This window comes from Lolium perenne, chromosome 2, assembly GCF_019359855.2.
Source record: "Lolium perenne isolate Kyuss_39 chromosome 2, Kyuss_2.0, whole genome shotgun sequence".
Taxonomy (NCBI): domain Eukaryota; kingdom Viridiplantae; phylum Streptophyta; class Magnoliopsida; order Poales; family Poaceae; genus Lolium; species Lolium perenne.
The window spans coordinates 9,082,317-9,094,617 of record NC_067245.2 but is presented as its reverse complement, the minus strand read 5'-3'; the positions used below and the strand labels follow the sequence as shown (position 1 = coordinate 9,094,617).

Here is a 12,301-nt window from a genome sequence, read left to right as displayed (position 1 = left end):
ACCTGTGTGCCGCGATAGATTTTTGTCGAAGAACCTTTTCAAAAATGTCTCTTAGAATCTATCCCAATGCTAACAGGTGCAATGGCATGCATATGCATTTGTGCATGTTTGGAAATTTTACAAAATATATGTTGTGGTAGAAGAACCGTATGTACATACGTTCACATATATGGAGCTAGCTATACTAATGCATCCATTCATCCATCGATGATCGATTGGTACTATACTTGGTTAAATACCAAACGAAATTTGAGAAGCTGTTGAGAGCCCGCCATAGGAGTTTTCATTTTGGAGCTGGGGCTAGCGGGAAATTTCAGCAAATGTGAACAGCAAGCGGGAATTTTGATGTTACCAAATCTCTACCTTCCCTCAATAAACAAAATCAGCTTATGCCAGGGAATTTTGCATTTGGAGCCAGTGTTTTTTTTTTTTTGGATCGGGCTAAGCAGGATTTTGGGCCAAAATCACGGACGTAATTTTGGGCAGCCACACCATCTCATCTCCGTGACTTTACTTTCGCGCAGACTCCTCTCGCACCCAACGCCTTGTCGATCTCCTCTCAATCTCGCCGGCTACCCACACCTCCGCCGCCCCAGACCACCGGCGGCTCCTCTCCTCCACCTCTAGCGCGCCCGTCTCCGCCCTCTTTCTCCGCGACCTCGCCCCAGCTCCGGCGCTCCATTCTCGCCACCGTACGGCGTTGCTCCGGCACCGTACCTCCTGCATAATCCTTCGCCGGCGCGTCTCCAATCGAGCCTGAAACCTCGCCGCCGCGAAACCCTAGGTTCCCGGACGGCCGGCGTCGTGGACTGCGCAGCCCAGGCCACGCGCGGCACCTCATCCATTGTCTTCCGCGTCCCCGACCTCGCCTCGCCGCTCCATCCCTTCTCCACCGGGTCCTCGCGCCTGGAAGCCGTGGCCGTGTGGATGGAGCCATCCAGCGGCGTCGCCGGCACCGCAGGTCCTTCTCGAGGTCCTCAACCCGCAACCCCCAATCCTCTTCTCCCCATTTCTGAAAAAATCCCATCTTCCTTGTGCAGGCAGACCGAGGAGGGCTGCTGATGGTGGCCGCCGTCCGCGGGATGCATTGGTAGCACGACGCAGGTGAGACCAATTCTTTCGATCTCCCGCACAGATTTGCAGCTGCAGGAATTTTGTTTGGGCGAAAAAATGCATCTGCTTACTCACGTGTGTAATCCATCAGTCAATAAATGTTCAGAGTGTTGTGTTGTAACACAAACCAATCTTGCAGGACAGCCAGGTTATATAAAAATTCGATCTTGTGCTAGGTTCAGAAGATGTACGACTATATTTACTACAGGATTGTAGTAGATTAGTTCATACTTGAATCCTAGACAGCTTCGAAATTTCAGAATCGCTTTTAATGATCTAATGGGTAGATATGCGTGTAGTTTTCATGCCTAGAACCAATCTTGTAGTTTTAAGGTTGGGAATCTTTTCACTTGGTTCAAATCTGATATGAACTAGTAACTGCTAGATCTATACTTTTTTTATCCATAATCGCCAGTTAATGGATCATTACTACGCTGTGTGCAAGGGGAGGAATTTGAGCTAGCAAGGGGAAATAGCTGTAGCCTTTTTACAACTCACAAGAGCTTGGCCATTGGTTATGGTTCCACGCAGAATATGCATGTTTATTAGGCAAGATCAGATTGTGTAGAATGAATCTATTCATTCTTATTTTGATGCATAATGTAATCTCTTGTTTTTATAGCTTGCTGCCCGTTTATCTTTTGTGGTTGAGTGTCGTCTCACTGTCTCCACGTCGCCCAGTACGCCGACAAGCACCCAACCTGCTGCTTTCGGGCCGTCGGGGGAGCTGATGCTATAACTGGCACCACTCCAGGGGCTTCTACAAGGCCGGCGAGGGCAGCTCCAGCCTCTGAGCCAGGGACGACAATATGTGCCTCGTTCGCACTGACCAAGACGACACCGCGCAGGTAGTACACATTCATGCCCAAGGTCGAATAATAGCTCCTTTCCGTGTTCTTGTTTGGGTGTTGTTGTTTAGAAGGAATTGAACTCATTGAAAGCAATGCGTCCATTTAACTTGGTCTCTGCTAATCCGATGTAACAAGATGCAGTTATATGGTTTGAATATGCGAGTGGTCGGTAGGTTGATACTCTCACTTGTAGCCATGGGCGGGCACAGGGCATTGACAATGGGTATTCAAAGTCTACGGAAAAATTCCATTGCAAAACATGAAGGTTCAGAATTTGTTCAACAGAGAAATAGAAGAAACAAAAATTGTCAAATTGTTCAATACTAAACGGTACGAATACAAACAGATAGGTTAACTAAAATTTGCAGGCTATTGCCATAGTGCTCCCGCCTCTCTCGGCGGCGCTAACGACATAGATGCACCGGCTGCAACCACTGAATTGATCATAGATCCTGGAGGCTGGAGCGAGCTTGAAGCTGGACCCAGATAGTGAGTGCCAAAGGGCTGCCCCGCTGCTGTGGTGTTGCTATGTTCGTTGGGCTAGGTGGGCAGATTAGTATGTGATTTTCTTTACCAAAAATAATGGGTATTCATGTGAATACCCATGAATAAGGCTGTGCCCGCCTATGCTCGTAGCTGTGGTGGCAAATTTGCTCCTTTCTGTATCACCACGCAAATTTGCTGCTCCCTGTTGACCACTCTTCAGTAGCATGTACATTGTATGGAAAACACGCGCACAAAATTAAATGAGCCAAACAGCAGGGTGAAAGTTAAGTTGAGTTGCCCCCTGGATGTGTGCCGCTACTAACATCAGAATGGGATGTGGAACCACCAAATGATGGCCTAGTAATTTTTTGTAGCACTAGTTGACAATGATCTGTAGTTGATCAATTTTAGTGGGGTTTGTGATCACAATGATGGCTTGATAATTCAATCTGGTTGATGGATTCATGTGACGATGATTCTTGCACGATTGCATCTCGTCCAGATGTTATAATAATCAAGCTAGGCATGTGTTGTTCCAGGATTTGATTGCATGAACTTTTGATGCCACACATCTACTTTGGGTTGTCATTCATTGTTGAGCTGTGTTGAGTTCCTCTCTAGTTTATTTAAGATGTTTGATGGAGTGTTTGTTTGGTTAGACTCGTGAGTTGCTTATTGCTGAATGAGAAGGCAGCAACCTTAGCATGCATGTTCACTCATGCACGTACCAAAACTTGCTGTCATTTTTGTATATCTTGCCTTGTTTTCTGGTTTCCATTTGGACCTGACCATCCATGTAGTATCATGGTTGTTATCGATTTGCCTAATTATTGGTCTCATATAGTATGATTAGTCAGTTTTATTTTATTTAGATTCTTATTACCCACTGAAGCAAATAGTCCATAATCACATCTGTATATATTTTGGGAAATCATACATGCTTTGTTTCTGTCTGTAGTCATTTCCCTTTGTCCATTGTCCTCGTTGTGGTCGGCGATGAGCCATGGGAGGACGATTTGATGTGCATCTGATTTGATAATTTCCAGGTATGTAGCCGCACCAATACATGTAAATATATTTGTTTCTACAAGAGGATATATGCTCATGCCATGTGCTAAACTAACCCTGTCTCCACGTCATGCTGTTCCTTAACTGCAGTTTGTGGATTTTGCCAAGGTAAACTCGACGGAAATGTGAATGTTCGAGAAGGAGTGATTCATGCTTGAAGTAGTGAACAAGATCCCGGCCCAGTACGAGGTAATAACCAACCAGCTGATCTGACCGTAGGCACCTGAATGTTACTTGGATACATACATGACTTGGATTTGGGTGCCTTGTTGCTTTTTCATGACTGGTTCTTCTTACTGTTGCCTTTCTTACTAGTGGCGAAGTTGGTATGTCAGATTTGGCTTCATCATCGTCTACTGACAATGCAACACTGGTGATGTAAGTTAAATCTGGGAAACCTATATTTTGGTTGCTTCTTTGCACTTGAGTCATTTCGTGCTGATCTATATATTGACTATTGGTTTTCTGTCGGGCATTTGAACACGTGATTTCTGGCACTAAGCATGATCATTCTGTTTGTAGGATGGAGCAGAATTGGAGGTGGCCAGGAGGTAGCAGCAGCCTTCGTGTACGTCTTGGTGAGCATCCCATTTGGCCCGTCTACTTGGTGGTGATTTGGAACCTGCTGTTGCAGGTGTTTGTTGGTCTTGTTGCGAACGAACATTTAGCATGCTAGTCGAGTTGGACTGCGTGTTTGAATGCATCTAGAGGTGCACTTCAACTGTTTTTTGTTTAATATGAATGAATTGTGGTCTGGAATGTCGGAAAAAAGGGCCAAGGCAATGTCATCATTTTTGAACAGTTATTGGTGATTGAACTTGAATTCGTTAACTATTAGCTAGTCATTGCAAATATTCTATATATGTGAAGCTGCATCTTATTTTAGCAGTGCATGGTATAAAAATTGTTGTTTGGCATTTGACACTCGGCATATGTGGCTGTTTTGGTATCCTTGGAGTCATCTGTTCCTTTGTATATGTCAATACCAGTCATCTCTTTTTCTCACTAACACCTGCATATGAATCTGATGTGTCGTATGAACATTGCATAATCCAGGCAGTGAGGAGGCGCCTGCTTTTGGAAGGCGTCGATATGTGCAGCATGAGGCTGGTGAGCAAAATCACGGGGGTAACTGCCGTTGGTTCCCATGCATGTGTTTTCTGTTCCTGGATGTGTGGTGGTTGAGTGTCTTCGTTCGCCCGCTGTTGCTGTTTGTGTTGGTTAAGTGACTGTATGCCGGGCTCAGTTGGGTTCCTGTGATGGGAAATAAATATTCCTTGGAAGAGTATTGGTAGGAGTGGAAGCCGGCGTCGTGCTGTTTCGTAAATAAACCAATTTTGATGTTTTTTTGTTGTTGTTGTTTTTGTTGATGCTCCTGTATGTAATTTAAATAAACCAAGCAGGGACACAGCTTTGTGGTGTAGGAGGCACTGGCCACTCAAGAGCCGAGCAAATTAAGTTTTGTTGGAGAAGAGCAGAGTCCTCTGCTTCGTAACATCAACAGCCTAGGTGAGCCAGGTAGGAATGAATGGCTCGTTTTGTCGCGCGATGCGTGTGCGGCAAAACCGGAAGGACATTCGTGGCTCCTTTCCTTAGATATTGAGGTGAGAAAGGCGCGATGGATGGAGCCAAGGAAAAAAATAGAGATGGAAGGAAATGGAGTCGTTTAATTTCGTGCACGCCGCGGCCGCCGGTAATTTCGTGCAATGCAGATACGATGCGATTCTTTCCTTTGGAGGTGATTTCTGAATTTGGATAAATTGTGTAATGATGCACGGTTACTAGTATACATTATTATTTAAATGTAGACTAACTGATCTTGGTCATATCAAACTACTTGCGCGCTAGTCGGAGAGAAAAGAATCCATCCGAGACATTTGGCCGTGCAGGAAAAAAGAAAGAATTTAATGGAAGCTAGTACGTGCGCGCAGAAAATATAACGTGCACATTCGGCGTACGTATTTGGAAGCATGCTGATTTGGTGGATAGAAGAAGCATTCCAATATAGCGGTAAAAGCAGAGCCAGCTAATTAATGCTGCTTAATATAGGAGGCGAGATGGTTAATCTTTTTTTGGAGCCTGCTGCTTAATTAATTAATTAATGCTGCCGCTCGTGGAGGAGTGAAACAAAGCGACCCGCGCATGTGAATGCCACGTTTCCGAGCCACGGATCGCGCGAGCGTTTTCCCATGGGGGTTCACGGCCCGGCGGGCGCATGTGCCGGAACGACTCTGCGACCGTGTCGAACACCAGGATTCGGTGGTAGGGGACGCCGAACGACTTTCTCCAGTGTAGGTGCAGGTTGGCATTGAGAAGGACTGCTGCGCCGTAGATGGCTGGTCCTCCCCTGCTTATCAGCTCTGTTTCAACCGGGGTTGCTGAACAATCGATGATCCTGGGGTCGTCGGTTCCCACGGCGAGGACGCGGTACTCGATCAGGCAGTCCATGTTGTAGAGGTTGTTTGGGTACCTCCAGTAGAGCACGCGGTACTCCCCTGAGGGTTGATGCCGGTAGAGGCCGAGGATGTTCTCGACGCCGTGCTTTGGGTTGGGGCTGAGAGGCGCCCACTGCCGCGTGGTTGGGTTGCAGATGTGCTGGCCAGAGATCAGCAGGCCGTCGCACGAGGCGTCGGCGGTGAAGCCGAAAGGGAAGGCTTCGGGGAACCGAAATACTGGGTGGATCCTGCGGGCCTGGCGATGGAGAGCTCTGAGGCGGCCGCCGCAGTTCATTAGGGGGAGCTCCGGCCGGCGGCGGTGGTGGTCGAGGAGGAACGCGGGGTCCGAGGCGATGCGGCGCCACAGCTGGCAGACGGCACGGCATCGGAGCACGGACTTGGGCGGGAGGTGGAGCAGGATGTCAAGCAGGATCTCCTCCGGCAAGCCGGCGAAAAGATCCGACCTTGCCCTTGTTCTGCATCTCGGCACGGTCGCCCGTGCTGCTTCCTCAAGGGTCGCGAGGCGCCGCCCGGAACGGAGCAGCATCGTGGCCGCGATGGTTATGGTTGGGGAATGAATCTGTGCAGGGTTTGGGTCGAGTCGAGGGGTGGAGGCGCACGGCGACGACGAATCAGGCGGCGGCGCGGCACGACGAGCGCTCCAGCGGAGCGGCCGGAAGTGGGGAGGATGCCCAACGCGGTGGGAGGCGCCGGTGCTGGTGTGGCATGTCGCAGTTCACTGCGAATGGAAACCCAAAGAGAGCCCAAGCAGAATGATGGCCCATACAAAGTCCTCTGTTTTCTTCCTTCTGCAAATATAAAGAAACTTGCACTGATCTCAACATAATACCGACCATCCTTGGTATCTGTTTTTCATATGACAATTAGCAAATCCATCTGATAAAAATCACAATGAACCTGGTCACAATCGATGGGGTGGTATTTCCCGTTTAATGGCCAAATTTTTTGATTGGGTTAGTTCGCACAAAATTGACAAAGAGCTGGTGTCGCCTCAGCTACAGCCTACAGATGTTCATCGGTAGCTAAACGGTATAGAACATAAGTCCACTTAATAGGACGTCACATCATGGGTTCTAACAATGTTCTATTTTTTGCAAATATTTACTTTAGATAATAAAAACAAAAATATTTACAACCCTAAGAGCATTTCCAACCGGCGCAAAAAAAAACCGGTTGGTAAAAACCGAATATTTTATCGCGAGCGACGCTAGTTTGATCGTTCTAGTAGGCGCATGAAAATCTTTGACACGTGTGGCATACAGCGGCATCGCGCGCTGAATCTCGCGCATCATGGGAGCGAATACAAGCAAACGGACCGTGGACCGTTCCTTCTCCTTCGTCTACAGGACAGGGCGATTTTCTGAAACCTCCCCAGCCAACCTACCTCGCCGCCGTAGATCCGGTGGTTCCTCCTCCCCCACCAACCGCTCCGGCAGCGGGAGGGTGGGGGAACACCGAATCTCGGTGTGTATATAGTGTAGGGTTTGCTAGGACCTCGTCGGCGGCGCTTTGGAGGCGGTGGCGCGGCCGGTGTGGTGTTTGGTGGCGGCGCTCAGCCCCTTCGACGGCGGCGTTCTCGGAGCTCCGACGTGGAGCGGCCGCTCTCCCGTGTCCGCAGCTCCTTGGAGCTGCCGGGCGCGCTTCCCGGCCGGATTTGGGGCGATGGATCCGGCGTATGAAGATGAAGAAGAAGATGGTGTTGCTTGGCTCGTTGACGATGGTGGCTTCGAGGTAGGTCCTCCGGGACCGGCGCTCCGCGACTTCCCGGTCGCCGGGGGTCGGCTTCCTTTCCAAGGCGACAAGAGAAGCTGTTGCGACGGCGCGCCACCGACAGCTTCGTGGTGCCGGCGTGGTCGACTTGCAGAAGGGCTTGGTTGTAATTTTTTGTCTTTGTGGACCTTTCTGTAATATTGCCAAGTCAATATCAGTTTATTTCACCGCAAAAAAAAAAAAAAATCTCGCGCATCGCGTGCTGTATGTTTTGGCATGTGAAAATGTAAAGCAGGCGCCCAAAGAACTTTTTAGCGCGGGGTTGGTGGGCTGCAGGAAGGATAGATGAACTGGTCACTGGGCTGCGCATCGCGAATCGCTCCATCAAGAACCGTCTGTGCAGCGCGCGCACACATTCCCCAACCAAACTCGCTGCCGTCGCACCAGCAATGCTGCTCCGATCCAGGCGGCGCGTCGCCACCGGGGAAGAAGCCCGTCGGGCGACCGTTCCAAGAAGGAGAAGCAGGGCGGGGCCCGACCGGCTCGCCGCCCTCCCGGAGGACATACTGCGCGACATCCTGGTGCGCCTCCCGGCCAACTGCGTGCTCCGCTGCCGCGCCGTCCGCCGCTCCTGGCGCCGCCTCGCCTCCGACCCCGCGTTCCTCCTCGACCACCACCGCCGCCAGCCTGAGCTCGCTCTAATCAGGTCCTACAGGCACCCACTTCCCCGCCCGCGCCTCGTGCGACGGTCTCTTCGTCGTCGGCCAGTGCATCTGCAACCCGACCACGCGGCAGTGGGCGCCGCTCGCCACGGGCCCGAGCCCCCATGCCGGCACTGTAGTCACCCTCTACCGGCACCACCCTTCAGGGGAGTACCGCGTGCTGTATTGGACACGATGGAACCCCGATGGAAATTGGTCCAGTCGGCATACGTACTGCCTCCTCATCGTCGGAACCGACCAACCGAGGAGTGTGGGTTATCCAGGACAAGGCGGGAGGAGTGGAATACACATCTTTGGCGCGCCGGTCCTTGTCAATGGCAGCCTGCACCTGCACTGGAGGGAACGCTTCGGTGTCCGCTACCACATGATACTGGCGTTTCACACGGTGGCGGAGACCTTCCGGCACATGAGCCCGCCCGCGGCTGCGGAGCCCCGCCATGTTATGCACCTGCTTGAAATGAGTGGCAAGTGACAAGGTATCAACTTGTCAATGCCTATGGATTGTAGGCTAGGGTTTAGTTGGAAGTAGAGGGTAAGTAGATTTCGAAGGTTTCAGCCGAAAAGTACTCGACGATTATGAAAACTAGGGTTTGTTGACAATGATTCGATCCTTTCTTCGTCCCTCGACTCCCCCTTTATATAGGAGGTGGAGCCGAGGGATTCGTATAGTACAAATTACAGAGTCCGGGACGGTTTCTAACTCCTCCCGCCAGATTACAGATAACACTTCCTATTACAACTCTTGACTTTACTTGATATATCTTGGGCTCCCGAATCTTCTTATTCTTCGGGTAGTGGGCCTTCAGTAAACCCCGGGTACTATCTTCGGCAGGCCCATTTGGGATGCCTATGTCAGTAGCCCCCGAGATTTTGTTTGAATCGTAGAATCAGGGAAAATCTCCACTGTTTATTTTTATTCGAGAGCTTCAACTTTTTTATATTTCTTCACATAAAATTCTATATTGTACAGGGATAATGGTAGTTGGGGCTAGTTCATCTGACGGATCAGGTACTAGTTAACTGCTCTAGTGGCAATCCGCAAAAACCTACTTCAAAATCACGTCCCTGGACATGATCTCGGGATACTGGTGTAAACTTCGACAGGTGCCGCTTAAGGTCTTACCATTCTGTCGAGTCCCAGTCAAATTTATCGGGTACCTAACGCGTCCGTTAGGATTTTTCTTCGTATCTGTTGATACGGATAAAGGTAGCAGAGCGCAGTCTTTGGCGATGCCACGCCCAGCAGAACGGATCTGGGGTCTTACCTTCGCAAATTTGCGGCATTCAGAAATTGATCGCAACTTCGGCGTTCTGAGAATATATTGTCGAGTGCTTTTCCGGCTGTTGGAATGGCACATTTTATCGAGTCAAATATGACTTATATTATTCTCCCGATGGGAGTATATGTAGAGTTAATTATAACTCGAAATATACTCTCTTGCTTTTCTATCTTTTATTTTTGAACTTCATCGGGTACACGAACAGCGTTCCCGATGGGAGTAGCCCCCGAGGCTACAACCAAGAACTTGTGCTTGGTTGTAGGCTCGACATTTTAGTCCACCTTGTCGCTATATTGTCGTTATTTCCCAATATGATCTCTCTCTTCTTTTTTTATCTCTCGGGTGCGCGAACAGTCGCTCCCGATGGGAGTAGCCCCCGAGGCTACAGCCAAGGACTTGTGCTTGGTTGTAGGCTCCCAATTTCTATATTGCCATACTCGAAATTTTACTTTTTATCGAAGTAGCCCCGAGCATTTGGGCAAAAACTTGTATTTGATCAAAGGCTCCCGAAGTATTTAATAATTCCTCCTGTCGCCAATCTTCTTTTATTTTTCTTGTCGACATGCTTCCCTTAAACAAAATTGCTTCATCTCTGTTTATAATCTTGATTTTTCTGCCTTGTGGGTCCATTGTTTCCACCATGTTGACACGTCGTGCAAGTGGGGGACACACGTCCTCCGCTTTTCTCGGCGCACGTACAGTAACGCCTATCTCAGTAAAAATACCTTTTTACCCTTGTATCTAGAAGATCTTTTTTCACCACACGATTTCTTCATCCAACGGCGCACTGCTTCACCCGATTCTTATATAAACCTTTCTTCAACCTCCGTTCATCCACTCGCTTGCGCCGCTCATCTGTTCCTCTTCGCAAAAGCTTCCCCTGCGCCCAACTCTCTCTAATCATCCGCACTCACGAGCATTGCTCTGCCCATTGCCGTTGATGCCACCGCGCACGCGACTCACTCGCCACAAGATCTCGGAATCCAAGATGGCCGCCGAGGATCTTGAGTGGGAGAGATCCAAAATCTCTAACCAGGACACCAACATGCTGAAGAGGCTTGGCCTCATGAAGAAGGAGGACGCCATCCGCTTTCCCAGCGAAGAAAGCTACCCCAAGCCTCCAATGGAGTACCGGGTTAGTTTTGTTGATCACCTCATCCGCGGCCTTTCGACCCCAATTCATGATTTCCTCCGCGGCCTTCTTTTCGTTTATGGGATTCAACTGCACCAGTTGACCCCCAATTCCATCCTTCACATTTCTATTTTCATCACACTTTGCGAATGCTTCCTCGGAATCCCTCCCAATTGGGCTCTGTGGAAACGCATTTTCTGCCTCCGCCGCAATGGCTCCCACAACGTCACTTATAACATAGGTGGTGTTGTTATCTCATTCGTTCGATGTCGATTATTTCGACGTCAAATTTCCTGATTCTGTCCAAGGATGGCGCAAAAAGTGGCTCTACATTCACGAAGAAAGCGCCAACTCCGTTGAACACAACATAGTTCCTTTCGACGGAAGTGCCAGAATTCAGCGCCGCCGCTCCTGGGATGCCGAAGCTTCTGAGGAAGAGAAAAAGGCGACAGAGGCACTCATGTCTCGTATTCGTCAGCTTCAAAACACTCGAGGCAAAGAGCTGTCTGGTGTTCAAATCACTGCCTACTTCCTTAGGATTAGAGTGCAGCCTCTTCAGGCTCGCAAAAATCCCCTTTGGACGTACTCTGGCGAAAATGACGCCAACAGAATCTCCAACGATCTTTCTGTAAAGGACTTGGAGAAATTGGTTCGAAGAGTTTCTCGACTAGCCAAGAAGGATCCTATTCCCTCCTCTTGTCGAGTAGAACCATACAGTGCTTCCAATCCTCTTCCCGAGGTATTTTGTCTTCTCGAGTTTTTGTCTTGTTCTAAACTTTTCCTTGCATCTCATTGTATTGGTATCTCGCTAATTTTCTTTTGTCGCTATTTTCTTGCAGAACCATCCTACTATGGCTTCCCTTCCTCCTCTTCCTGAGGATGGAGAAGTCGAAGAATAGGCCATCGTTGCCGAAGATACTCAAGGTTCTTCTATTCCTGAAAGTGAAGTCGCGGGTTCTCACAAATCTGCGGCTTCTCACGAAAAAGAAGTTGAGTCTGAAGCCAGTGAGTCGACGCAATCCCTTCCTCCTGCTGTTTCTCCAAGGAATAAAAGGAAAAGGACTGATGCCGAGGATTCTGGCACCTCTAAGGCTGAAGAAGTTGTTCCTTCTCATCCGAAGGCAACTTACGATCCTTACGTTGAATCCCTCATCAGCTCGTAAGTCGTCTTTAGTGCTCCCTATTTTTGTACTCGAAATATTTATCTTGTCTTGCTTTTTATGCTGCCGATTTTTAATCAACAGTGATGACGAGGAAGAAGTACCAACTACTGACGTGGCTCCTCGGACAAGCACGTCACGTACTGTACTTGCCTCAGATACGCTAGTTGAAGGAGAAGAAAACTCGCCTCCTCAACAAAACGTCGTCACCACTACTCCAGCATCAAGCCCCCTTGCTCCTTCACCAAAAAGGACAAGGGTTGAAAAAATTGTTGAACCTGCCCCTCAGTTGGGCAGTTCGTCGACTCTGCTCGTAGATGATG

General features: G+C 49.1%; 1 protein-coding gene and 1 long non-coding RNA gene across 9 annotated transcripts; one reads left to right on the top strand and one right to left on the bottom strand.

Moving 5' to 3' along the window:
• The first annotated feature begins 472 nt into the window (after positions 1-472).
• LOC127331095 (uncharacterized) lies at positions 473-4,990 on the top strand. 8 transcript variants are annotated; one of them, XR_007869587.1, is made up of 8 exons: positions 474-961; positions 1,041-1,104; positions 1,795-1,961; positions 3,409-3,496; positions 3,609-3,707; positions 3,834-3,896; positions 4,041-4,096; positions 4,575-4,990. It is a non-coding gene; the product is annotated as an uncharacterized lncRNA (long non-coding RNA). The 8 variants fall into 8 exon arrangements; XR_007869586.2 differs by having other exon boundaries at positions 1,766-1,961; XR_007869583.2 differs by having other exon boundaries at positions 1,736-1,961.
• Positions 4,991-5,612: 622 nt separating this feature from the next.
• Positions 5,613-6,500, bottom strand: LOC127328194 (F-box/LRR-repeat protein At2g43260-like). Its single transcript, XM_051354814.1, has one exon. It carries the CDS (start codon positions 6,498-6,500, stop codon positions 5,613-5,615), a length of 888 nt encoding a protein of 295 aa, XP_051210774.1.
• Between the last annotated feature and the right edge of the window lie 5,801 nt (positions 6,501-12,301).